We start from the raw sequence: 14,759 nt of genomic DNA on the forward strand, positions 1-14,759 counted from the left end.
TTTTTTTTTTTTTTTCACATAATATAAGAGGAGAAATAGATACTTTATTTGTTTTATTCCTTTTATATAACTTATATTTATGATTGTTATTTTTTTTTTATTTTTTTTTTATTTTTTTTTTTCATATTATATATTTTTTATATGTATATATTATAGTTTATATTTTTCTGTTTTAATATATATATTTATTTTTTTATTTGTAATAGATTAAATAAATAATTTTTTGGTTAAATTTTTTTTTTTTTTTTTTTAGAACTTTTTTTTTTTTATTATTTATTTTTTTTTTTTTTTTTTTTTTTTTTTCATATTATATATTTTTTATATGTATATTATAGTTTATATTTTTCTGTTTTAATATATATATTTATTTTTTTATTTGTAATTGATTAAATAAATAATTTTATTGTTAAATGTTTTTTTTTTTTTTTAGAACTTCAAGTTTTATTTTATTTTATTTTATTTTATTTTTTCTTACATTGTTTTGTTTTATTCTATTTTTTCTTACATTGTTTTGTTTTATTCTATTTTTTCTTACATTGTTTTGTTTTATTCTATTTTTTTTTATATTGTTTTGTTTTGTTTTTATTTTGTTTTTTTTTATATAAGATTTTTTATTATACTATAAGTTCATAAAAATAAAAATGCATAGTCCAATTATCACATAATATGTTATATATTTTTATTTCTATGAATCCACTTTTTAATAAAATGGAAATTTTAATTTATGCGCTTACAAGTCATATTCTTAAAAATGTTGAAAAACAAAAACGTGATTTTTAATAAACTATTAAAGAAAAATAATAAATTTTTTTTATTATTATTTTGTACGACTTTGTTTAATTTTGTTCTATATTGTTCTATTTTTTTTTTTTTTTTTTTTTTTATAAAAATTTTGAGCCTGCAATAGATTATTTTATAAAGTTTATGTGGACAAGAAAAAAACTATAGAAATTTAACACATTTTATGTGTACTCATATGATTTATAATTTTTCTTTTTTTTTTTTTTTTTTCTTATTATATTTAATCTTTTAGTGGTAAATTATTTTTTGTAATATTTGCAAAAATGCAAAATAAAATAGTATGAAATAATATAATATAATAAATGTCATGTACATACAACATTTTAACTTTTTCATTTATATATAATATATATATGTATAGTATAATATGTTAAATGTGTATTATATAATAATTTCCATAAGTGCCATTTCATTTCCTAATAATTTATGAATTTTGGTGTTTACTTTTCCTTTTTTCGTATATGACAATTTAAGAAGAAAATCCATATAAATGAAAATTTTAAAGGAAAGAGAAAAAAAAAATAATAATAATAAAATAATAATAATATAATAATAATATAATAAAATAATAATAAAATAATATAATAAAATAAATAAGGATTAAGTAATTGGAATGCATAGAACTATTACACGTACAGAACAGGAATTAGTTGTATATAATAATTGTTCCTATAGATCTTTTAAAGAAAGTTTTTTTCTTTTTTTTTTTTTAACTTCTAATACATATACTAATTGATATATATATATATTTATATGTATATATTTATATATTTTTAAAAATCGGAGTAATTCTCAATATATTTAATTTTTTTAAAAATGTACAACCAAATTTTATACTATTTTTATGACTTATAATTAAATTTAAAGGAAAAAAAATCTTTTATAAATATTTAAAAGTTATTCCTTGTTTAGTGAATTTTTTTTTTTTTTTTTTTTGTTTAACATTTTTTTAAATATTTTTGTATGTCATATTTTATTTTATTTAATTGGTATATTTCTAAATATAATTAATGCTATCATTAAATGCACACATATAAAATTAATATATAAATAAAAAAAAAAATAAAATAAAATAAAATAACCACAGCACGTATGATAAGATATGGTTACAATAAACTTATAAATGTATATATTTTTTAAATAAATCCACATATATTTATATATATCCTTGTAAATAATACATATTTGTATATAATACATATTTGTAAATAATACATATTTGTATATAAAACATATTTGTAAATAATACACATTTGTATATAATACATTTTTATAAATAATACACATTTGTATATAATACATTTTTATAAATAATACACATTTTTAAATAAAACATACTTATAAATTAAAATACGCTTATTTATTAAATACCTTATAAATATATATACATATATATACTTGTTAATGAATTCATTTTTTTAAATAGCTACAAATTGTATTGGTTGTGTTTCTTATTATTTTAGACCTTTAGACTTAATAAATTTTGCATTTATTGGTATATTTTGTTTGATACTTTTTTATGAGAATTTTTTTTTTTTTTTTTTTTCTTTTTTATATTGTGCATGATTGTACTATATATTAAATATATGATTTATTATATTTATTAATATAATTTATTAATATTATAATTTTTTTTTTTTTTTTGTGTGTGTAATATATCAAATAAATATATACATATATATATATATATTTATACTTATAAATGAATATTTTTTTTTGTTCTAGAACTAGAATTCGTAGAATTACATTTAGAATATGAAAAATTTAAAGTTGTATCGTTGTAAAATATTGACAGACATTTATGTCCAGAATAAAGAACTTGAAGAATATTTGAATATACTATATTATTTAGATCATTCAAATAAAGATTTTATAGATAATTTAAAAATTTTTATTTTTGATGAATTTTATAATATTGAAGATGATAATGAAAAAGAAGGAAAAGATATAAATCCAAATGATAATTGTATAAATGATAAAGAGGTTCAAATAAATAGTACATCTGAAGAAAAGAAATTGTTAAATAATAAAATTTTACAATATAGGAAATCTTTTGAAAATAAAATGATTTATAATAAAGTAAATAATGAGATGAAATATTATGAAATATTTATTTTCTATAATAATAAATTCTATGAGGATATAATATATAATTCTATAGGTCTGGAAATATACGAATGTCCATGTAATATAAATAATATGGAGCATTCAAAAGAAATATTAATATTATCATCACATGATGATTATAAAAATGTACAAGATGTAAAAACGGTACATAATGAAAAATTTATAGATAATAAAAAATTTATAGATAATGAAAAATTTATAGATGATGAAAAATTTATAGATAATGAAAAATTTATGGATGATGAAAAATTTATGGATGATGAAAAATTTATAGCTAATGAAAAATTTATAGATGATGAAAAATTTATAGATGATGAAAAATTTATAGATGATGAAAAATTTATAGATGATGAAAAATATATGAATAATATGAATGCATATTGTCCTTATAATAACAAAACAGAAAATAAAAAAATAAAGAAAATATTATCCTCTATACAAATAAATGATATAAATAATTTTTCAGGTACCTTGTTAAAGTTTCCAATGAAAATCAATATTGAAAAAAAACATATGTGTGATAAAATAATAATGGCAACAATTGATTGTATGTTATTTATGGATAATATAAAAAATATTGATATTGAAATGAATGATTCATGTATATATAATTTTGAGAAATCGAAAAAGTTAATAAATATATCATCATCATATTCAGAGGAAGAAAATATAGACATATGTAAAGAAATTAGTTATACATCAGTTGAATATACACATGAAGGGTTAAGCACAGAATATATATTATATAATAAAAGTTTAAATAATGACAATAATAAGAATGATAATGATTTTTCTAAGAATGACGAAATAATATTTATCTATACAACATCAGATATGTATGAAATACAAAAGTATTATGATAAGAAAAAACAGCACATAGAATTTATTAATCTTTTTAATAATAATATATTTTTTATAAAATGTATAGATACTCTTCCTATATATATAAAATGTTATGATAGCAATATAATAGATAAGATAAAAACTAATTTATTTTCATTAAATAATATATCAGAATTACTATGTAATGCATATATAGTATTTCTGCTGTTATTACGTGAGTTAAATAAATTTAACAATGTATATGATTATTCTTCTTATTTTCCTCAATTATATATATTACAGCCTTCAAAATTTGACAAAATATCATTTTTATTATATGACAAATTATTTGATGAGGAAAAAAGATTAAAATTATTTTTAAATAAGTACAATATGCAATGGTTACATTTTAATGAATGTCTATTTATATCGAGTCAGTTACAATGTTTATTTGATGACAGTACATTATATGAAATTATGAAATATTCCCAAGTAAAAAATATTTTCTATTTTGATGATAAATTGAAACATGCCTTATATTATTACTTGAATGAGTTATTTGAACAAAAAAAAAATTATAATCTTATTATAAAAATAGTGAGGAAGAGCTTGAGATACATTGATGACATTCCTGATAAATTTGTGAGTATGTGTAAAAATGATAATCAAGAGGAAAAATTAAAATATAATATTGGTAAAAAAGGTACAAGTAATAATAATAATAATAATAATAATAATGGTCACAATAATAATAATAATAATAGTAGTAGTAATAGTAGTTTAGTTGGCACTAGTAATAACAATGATATTTGTATATATGGTGCATTTCGTAAAAATGAGAACAGATTTTTTTTTGATATAATTATAGACAATTTAAAATATATGAAATATGAAAAATGTATAAATATATTATCTTATATGTTACAATTGAACGATGAAAGTATTGATAATTGTCTAAGGAATTATTACTGTTTTCCAAATGAAATGAAAAAATTAAAAAAAATTGGTGAATTGATTTATCCTATGGATGAAGTTTATTACTGTAAATATAATCAAGAGAAGTATCCTATAAATAATGAAGAATATAAAATGAATGATAATTTCCAATATGAAAGAAAACAAATGAGTGATTATATTGATAAGGAAAATTTAATATCAATAGATTTTATGAATCTTATAGGTAAAAAAAACTTAAATAAATTAAAAGTTTTCGGTTTAAAAATTATTGAAGAAGATTATAAATTTAACGATAATATAAATGATATATTATTTGATTTGAAAAAATTATATTCTAGTACAAATATATATCAAAATAAATTGAAAATATTAAATAAAATTATATCACGAATTGAAAAAAATATACATTATTTGAAAGATTCCCATCATATATTAGAAAAATTAAAGAATACATTTTTTTTACCTGTGTATAAAAATAAAACATTGAATATAGATAATCAAGTAAATATGAAGACAATAAAAAATAATGTAACCAATCTGACAGGATCTGAAAAGGGTTTGTGTGATGATAAAATGATAATAAAAATAGATGATTATCATATGATACAAGATGATATAACAAATGATCATATGGGAAATGATGATATAACAAATGATGATATAACAAATGATAATATAACAAATGATAATATAACACATGGTGATATAAAAAATAATGATTTGGTAAATGTTAATACAGTAAATGATGATGTAACAAATGATGATGTAACAAATGATGATATAACAAATGATGATATAAAAAATGATGATATAAAAAATGATGATATAAAAAATGATGATATAAAAAATGATGATATAAAAAATAATGATTTAACACATAATAATATATTAAACAATGATACTACTAATTATAATTTTAATAATTATATGTATGAGGATTGTGAATATAATTGCTCCTATAATAATAATTATTCTGAAAAAATATGTACTGATATTTATAATAGTACACCAAATTTTTTAATAACGAATAATAATCTAAAAAATCTTGTACACATCTCACCAACCTTTAGTAATAAATCTATAATAAATAATAATAGTAATAATAATATAAGAAATTGTTATATTCCATCGTCTTCCTTATTAAATAATAAAAATAAAAATAATGGTTACAATAATTTTGTTAAAATTGCTGATTCGTATGATATGAAATATTATAATTTATTATTTTTAATAAAAAAATGTTATAGCACAGAAAATATAGTTATGTCTTCAGAACTGTGCGAGCTTTTAGATATATATAGAAAACCATCAATAAAAGATATATTATCTCATATGAATTTATTAATACGAAACTTTAAAAATAATTATATGCAAAATATGTTTAAGGTATATGATTATATATACGAATATTTTGAAAATTATATTTTAGAAAATAAATTAAATAGGAACATTTCAACCATTTTAAAAAATAAAAAAGACTCCCCAAAGAATAATATTAATAGTAATAATATTAATGGTAATAATATTAATGGTAATAATATTAATGGTAATAATATTAATAGTAATAATATTAATGGTAATAATATTAATGGTAATAATATTAATAGTAGTCATATTAATGGTAATAATATTAATAGTAGTCATATTAATGGTAATAATATTAATAGTAATAGTCCAGCACAAAATACGATATTCTCAAATTTATCCAGTGGGGTTTATATAGAAGAATTACAAATCGAAGAGCATGAAACATTTATACACTTTTTACAAAATAATAATTATTTATATATTAAAAATAAACTATGGAACGCTAAAGATGTATATTATCATTTAAAAAATGTATCCTTTAATATTTTTCTTTGTGATTTACCTAAATTATATAAAATGAAATATCCAAATATGTTGAAATTAAGTGGTATACAAACTAAATTATATCATTCCAAAATAATTTCTATATTGAATAAAATAAAAAATAAAGTAGAAATGAAATATAAGAAAATGGTTGAATGTAATAAGCTTGATAAGAAAACTAATAAATTATGTAAGAAACAGTTCAATAATTATTATCCTAATTATATAACACATAATCAAAATATAAATGAAAAAAAAGACCAAGTATTGTTACAGCTAACTGGCCTATTAAGAATGTCATATATGAATACAATAAATTTAATTGATTCTTCAATATGTGATAATATTATTGATACAGATCATATGAACAAAGATGAATTAGAATATAATGAAGAAAATAATATTTCTAGTGGAACTAAAAAAGGTAATTTAAGTACAGAAAAAAAGAAATTGACATGCAAATGTTTTGATAATATATATTTACCAAATAATAAATATATTTTAATAAAAAAGCAAGAATGTATATATATTAAAAAAGCGACATCTGACCATAACAACAATAATAACAATATAAACAATATTAACAATATTAACAATATTAATAATGTACGAAATGATAATAATATTGTACATAAGGATATAAAGGAATGTATAATTCATTTGTTAGATATAACAAAAGCTCAAAAAGAAATTAAACAAAATGAACAAAATAAACAAAATGAACAAAATGAACAAAATGAACAAAATAAACAAAATGAACAAAATAAACAAAATGAACAAAATAAACAAAATAAACAAAATAAACAAAATGAACAAAATAAACAAAATGAACAAAATGAACAAAATATTAACCATCAACCAAATACAAAATACAATGTTAATAGTAATGATAATAATAACAATAATAATAAAAAACATATTAATAATTTAAATAATAAAAAATGTGCTAAAATTATTAAGAACAAAATTGAAATTTTTAAAAAGAATCAAGAATTATCTTTTAAAAAAATCAATCAATACAACATAAAATCACCAAGAGAAAAGATTAAAAGTCAAGCATTAAACAAGGTCAACACATTGACTTATAACATCAATAAAAAAAATAAGGATACAGATCCTAGTTTAGTACGTTATATTGAGAGAAAAAAAGAAACTTCAGAAATTAAAAAAAAGAAGATTCTTCTACCTATAAAGAAAAATGAAAAACTAAATTTATCATCTTTACAAAGTTGTAAAAATGGTATTATAAAAAAGAAAAATAGAATTAATGATTATAATGATGATATAAATAATCAAGCATGTTCATTATCTGAAAAAAGGTTAAGAAAAAAAGTGTATTCCATTGAGAATATTAGTACTCATAAAAAGATCGAAAAACAAAGAAACGAAGTAAACGAAACAAGATTATTTAAGGATATAAAGAATTTAATTTATTTTCTAGATGATATAGGTTGTTTTGATATAAAATTTATTTTAGATAAGAGAATTTTTAATAATACCTATGAAGATATACCAAAAAGGTTTTTAAAAAGAGCATGTCTACATTTATATATAAAATTTAAGAAAGATATATATACAAACTTGTTAATTAATAAAAATGAAATGAATAAATATATGAATATATATAACTTTTCAAATATGAAAACATATACATGTGATGAAAGTAATATATCAGAATCTTTAAAATCTTGTAATGATTTAATTTGTTTATATTTATTCAAACATTTTTCTTATATTTTAGATTATTTGTTACTATTAAATGGAAATAATATATCCGAATGGTATAGGCTCAAGAAAGAAGAATGTAAAAACGATAATATAGAAGAAAAGAATTTTACATATATTCCGAAGGAAAACGATATAAATGAAAAAGATGAACAAACTAATAGTCATCATTTTACTTCAACTGAGGAGAATCAAATATATAAACAAGTGGATAATAAAAATACATCTCAAATTTTGGATACTAAGAAACAGGATTGTGAAGAGAAATATGTTATATATAAAAGAAAAAATGTATCTTTAAATGAAAAAGATAAAATATTGATGAAAAATATTTTACTTAATGATCGCTTTGATAATATTGGTAAGGTTAGAAAAGCAAAACTTAATTTATCTTCTAGAAAAAATCGAAATAATAATATATTTGTTAAGGAAAGGAATCAAAATAGGGGGAAAAAAAAGGAAGTAATAAAAATGAAAATATTGGATGATAATATTATAGAAATGAATCAGGGTCCAAATATAAGGAATAATGAAAAAATGGATGAAAGTGAAAATATTAATTCAAATGATGAACAAATAAATGATATTTCCAATTTTAAAAACGAGAAAAAATATATAAATGAAGAAGAAAATAATGATGAAAAAATCATATGCATACGTATGTATAACAAGAACAAAATACCTTTATTAAAAATTGTAGAAAAGGCATTTTTGGAGTGTAAAAAATTTAATGAGAACTTTCTAATTTTTTCAAAAAATATTATAAAAATAGATTTTATAAAAATATTTGAAAAGGATGAACGTGCAGAAATAATAACCAATTTAGGAATTAGTATGTCTGAGAATCATTTTTATTTAAGACAAAAATTTTATAACTCAGTTAAAAGTTTATATCCAAACAATTTAAGCGACTCAGGAGATAATATAAATGTACATAATAATGATGATAAAAATGATAGCAACAAAAATAATAATATTCATATAAATAGTAATAGTAATAATAATAGTAATGGTAATAGTAATAATAATAGTAATAATAATAGTAATAATAATAGTATTAGTAATTGTATTATTAGATATAATAATAATTATAATGAAAATTATAATAACGGTTCATTAAATACGAAAGAACAAAAATTAGAAATATTTTTACAATGTCAAATATATAATGGTAATAAATCAAGCAGGTGGATTATAGGATTATTAGAGAACACTTGTATTTCTATATGTTTTGAACATTATCAAATATTTAGAAAATATTATTTATTTCATAATTTAAATATTATATCAAATATAGAGAGCTTACCTATGCATATTAAAATAAAGGTTTCTAATAATACCTTTTCTAATTTGAAAAAAACATTTAGAGATTATGAAAATATGTCAAGTATAGTTAAGAATGTTTCCATTTTATATATCCATTTTCTGAAATTAGCTTATCGAAATACAGTAAAAAAAATATTAAAACATGATACAAGTAAAATATTATATAAACATAAAGATAAATGGATTAAAAAGAAGAAAACTAATATAGGTAAAAATAATAATAACAATGAATTAAGTACTATAAGTCAATGTATAGGATATAAAAATTGTTCTTATAATAATAATAATAATAATAATAATAATGATAATAATGAAAATGATATAAAAAAAAATAATTATATATATAAAATTGATAAATGTGATATAAAAGAATTTAATGAAATCTATAAAATTATTAAGAATAAATATCTTAATTTTGCACCTAAAAAATATCATAAAGATGATTTATTTAATAATGTTGTTAAAAATGTTGTTCTAAATTGTTATGAACTTCAAATATTACCATGTCTTCAAAAAAAAGATACCTTATATGCATTATATTGGGATAGTATATACGATTGTATTAATATATATCCATTTTGTAAATATGTTAATCACATAACATTCTTTTTATTAGATCTTGGACTAAAAGTTCTTTTACCTTATTATGAAATAGATAATCTTATACATATTCATAAATTAGTTAGGTCATCATTAAATGAAACAAAACATTTAAATAACAAGAATTTGAAAGATAGTAAAACTCAAATAAATGATCATACAAAGAATGGATTTACTTTTTCAAAAGATATATATAATAATAACGCCTTTTGTTCATCTATTCATATGCTTAACAATGAAAATGTAATTAGGAATGTACCTAATATTAGTCCATCTTATTTAAGAAACAAAATAAAAAATCATATATCAATATATGTATGTTTTGTAAAAGAATGTTTATGTGAAATGAGAGGTTCTTCAGTTATGTATTTATTTGATTATCTTTTTTCAGATATTAAAAAAAATGATTCAAAAGATACCATAAAAAAAATATATATAAAAAATATCCCTCTTTTTGCTATCCTAAATTGTGATATATTATATTTGAAGGAGAAAATACAAAGTTATTTGTATGATAAATTGGGAAGCATAAAGAAGGACTATCTTATTAAAAATGTGTTTGAACAGAATGAAAGTAAATATGAAGATAATGGAAGTAAATATGAAGATAATGGAAGTAAATATGAAGATAATGGAAGTAAATATGAAGATAATGAAAATAAATATGAAGATAATGAAAATAAATATGAAGATAATGAAAATAAATATGAAAATAATGTAAGTAAATATAATAAATCCTTTGATCAAAAAATTGATGAAATGGATTATTATAATGGATATACCATATATACTAAAAATAATAACAGTAATAATAATAATAATATTGATATTAATAACACTTATATTATTAATAATAAGAATTATTTAAATTATGTTTTTGATCCAAGAAATAATAGAAATATATCATTATTTTGTGATGATTTCGTTAAAATAAAATTAAATCATTTTGATACCGAAAACTTTTTAAATTTTGATAATATTCATTTAATTAAGTATGATGAAGATCAAAAAATATATTGTTCTAAATATTTCTATATGTTTGATTTAAGTAAAGTTATGTTTATAAATACACATTTATACTCTTCCTCCATACTTTCCCTATTAATAGAAACAGAATGTATTTTAAAATTGACCTTTACAAATTTAATCGATATTTTAGAATATAATCTTTATCCAAATATTTTTCATTACTGTTCAACATATAAAATCAAGAATAAAGAAAATAATAATAAAATTAGTGATACTGTTAAAAGTACAAATGCTACATTTTTAAATGATTTTGATCATAGTAACATAACAAAGGAGGTGGATGTAAAACATATTAATACGTTAAAAAGTAACTTTAATGAAAATATTAATAATGCATATGATTACAATAACAAAATAGAAGAAGAAATAGAATATTTAAAAAAATTTTCCATATATGATAATATTATGAAAATACCATATGATATAAATATTATTATATATAATAGGCTCTTATTGGATATGGTAAATAATATATATAAAGAATACAGTGATATGAATTTTTTAGAACAATTGAAAGATTTTCGTTTATTAATAACTATTGATACACTTAATAATAATGAAAACCCAAGATATATGTATATACATAATATAAATGATATAAAGAATATCATAAATATAAATTTCATTGATACACATGTTGAGGAAGTGTTATATTCAATAGGGTATAAGAAAATACATAATAGATTATCAAATGATAGTATTTTTAACCAATATTTTTTAAATAATTATGAAGATATATTATTATCCTTATATAGAAATATGTCAAATATTAATTGGTCCCATTTAAACAATACTCATATACATACACTCCTTTTTGCTTTCTTATCTAACATTAAATTTAATAGTAATAATATTTCATATTTGAAACCTTTACCCATATTTTATTCATTAATTGATTCTCAATTTGTAAATATTATTAGTAAGCATAAAAACTATATTGTTATTGGAACAAATCATGAAGATTTATTTTTGAGTATTATAACTCAAATATTTCAGAAGGATAACCATTATAATGAAGATAATATGTTATCTCAAGGTGATAATACATATCAACCTATTAAAGAAAACTATATGAATAAATATTACATAAATAATAGTACATCAACTGGTAAGAATGTACAAGATAGCAATAACATACCTGCTGTTTTAAGCAATATGAATATGGGAAATCAAAATGTAGATGAAATTAAGAAAAATGATAATCATATGTACGATAATCATTTTAATTATAATATTATCTCATCAAGAATTCAGAAAAATGAAAAAACAAATTCATATATTTTAAACTCTAATGAAGAAATATATTCAACATTAATAGATAATTCATATAATATAATAACTAATATTATGAATAGTAATTCTAATAATGATAATATATATAATATCATAACGCCAAATATTGATGAACATAAATTGAACTCTAAATATATTTTTCTCCATCATTCAAATATTAATATGGATTATTGGAAATATATAAATATAAAATACTGGTATGATTATGATATTATTTTGTATTTCTTTTTAAATCTTTTAAAAAATTGTAACAATGGTCACCTATTTGAGAATATCATACTTTTTATATATAAGGAATATGAACGAATATATAAAAAAAGGTTTGTTGAAAATGATACGAGTAGTAACCAATTAAATAATAAGGATATTATGAATGATACAAATAATATGAATGATACAAATAATATGAATGATACAAATAATATGAATAATATGAATGATACAAATAATATGAATAATATGAATAATATGAATAATATAAATAATATGAATAATATGAATAATATAAATAATATGAATAATATAAATAATATGAATAATATGAATAATATAAATAATATGAATAATATAAAGAATTCCATTCATTCAGAAATACCTTACACAGATTTTTTAATAAACATTATTTCTGAATTAAAAGAAATTCCTTTAAAATTTAAAGGAAATTTAAAATGTTCTCAACTTTACAACCTTAATAATGATGTGTATAGAGAATTTATTTATATAAACAAATTATATAATTTTTCAAAGTTACAAAATGTTCCCTATGAACAGAAATTTTTAGAGAGTCTAAATTTTCATTACATACCTAACATTATGGAAATAAATAATTTCCTCCTAATTTTAATTAATATATTAAAACAAAAAGGTAATAATATAATAGATAAATCAGCTATGGAAATGATTTTCAACAATATAAATCTTGATTTTAGTAGATATGATACAAATTATGAGGAAGAACATTTAAATCGAAAGATGTCAGTACTTTTAAAATATATTAACGAAAATCTGAAACACCTACTATCACTGCAGGATGAAAATTTTACTTATTTAATAAATTCTCTTATAGGATTATTAATGCATGATCAAAAGTTTGTAGAAATAATTAAAACTTACGATATTCTAATTATATATTATACCCAAAGGGATAAAGAAATAGGAGATATTATTAATAACAGGAACAAAAGCAAAGAAATAAATGAAACTACTAATGATGGTGACAAGGATTTTATAAATGTCAAAAGTGAATATATGTATGAAAAGAAACTAAATATAAATGACATTTTTAAAGAATAACATAAAATTGTTAAAAAATTGTATAAATAATACATATATATATAGAGGTATTTTTTTTTAATTTTCAACTTATATATTCATTTTATATTTTTTAAAATCAATTTAGTAAGTGTTTAAAGATATTGACTTCATTATTCTGTGATGATATAATACCATAATATTAAGAAACAAATACCAAATGCTTAACTTATAAGGCAAAGATTATAATATATCAACATATTATTATTGTAGAAAATATAATTTTTTAGATCAATTTAAATATTATAATTGAAAAAAAAAATTAAAATTGCATACTTATTTGTTATGCCGAAGGTTTAATTAGTTATAGTTTAATTTATATGTACATATAATATTGATTTGTATTTGTAATTTGTATATTTGTTAATGTATATATATTTATATATTTGTACTTAGTAAGTAAATTTTGTTATTCATTACAATATTTTTTCTTTATTTATTATCAAAGTTCAAGTTATATACTTGGAACACCCATAAAAATGAAATATTTATTTGTGCACTTAATTTGTTGGAAAAATATTTGCAGTATTTTTTTGTTACATTTGTTTGATGTCTAATTTGTTATTGATTTCTATTTTATTATATATTTTATCTTTATTTTTATTTGAAATACTTAATATTTTATTTATTTGTATATTTATTTATATTCCTCTTTATTTTTTTTTTTTTTTTTCGAAAAAATTTTTTACTAATTAATAAGAATCAATTTAATTTGTTATTTAATATATTTCAAATTTAATTATTAAGATTGCACATTTATATATAGGTATATAAATGCCATTAATTTATTATATATATATATATATATATATATATTTGTATTTAATATGTGTTAGCAACTTGTAATATATTAGAAAAAAAAAAAAAAAAATTAAACATCGTAATACGAATGAAAATGCAGACACTTTTTTTTTTTT

At 17.9% G+C, this 14,759-nt stretch overlaps 1 protein-coding gene across 1 annotated transcript; it reads left to right on the plus strand.

Annotated features, from left to right (window-relative positions):
- Positions 1–2,556: 2,556 nt before the first annotated feature.
- Positions 2,557–13,824, plus strand: PRSY57_1358600 (hypothetical protein; the record flags this gene model as incomplete). The annotated part of the gene is made up of 1 exon (XM_012909508.2): positions 2,557–13,824. The coding sequence occupies one exon, from the start codon at positions 2,557–2,559 to the stop codon at positions 13,822–13,824; it is 11,268 nt and encodes a 3,755-aa protein (XP_012764962.2).
- Between the last annotated feature and the right edge of the window lie 935 nt (positions 13,825–14,759).

This window comes from Plasmodium reichenowi, chromosome 13 (genome assembly GCF_001601855.1).
Source record: "Plasmodium reichenowi strain SY57 chromosome 13, whole genome shotgun sequence".
NCBI classification, from domain to species: Eukaryota; Apicomplexa; class Aconoidasida; order Haemosporida; family Plasmodiidae; genus Plasmodium; species Plasmodium reichenowi.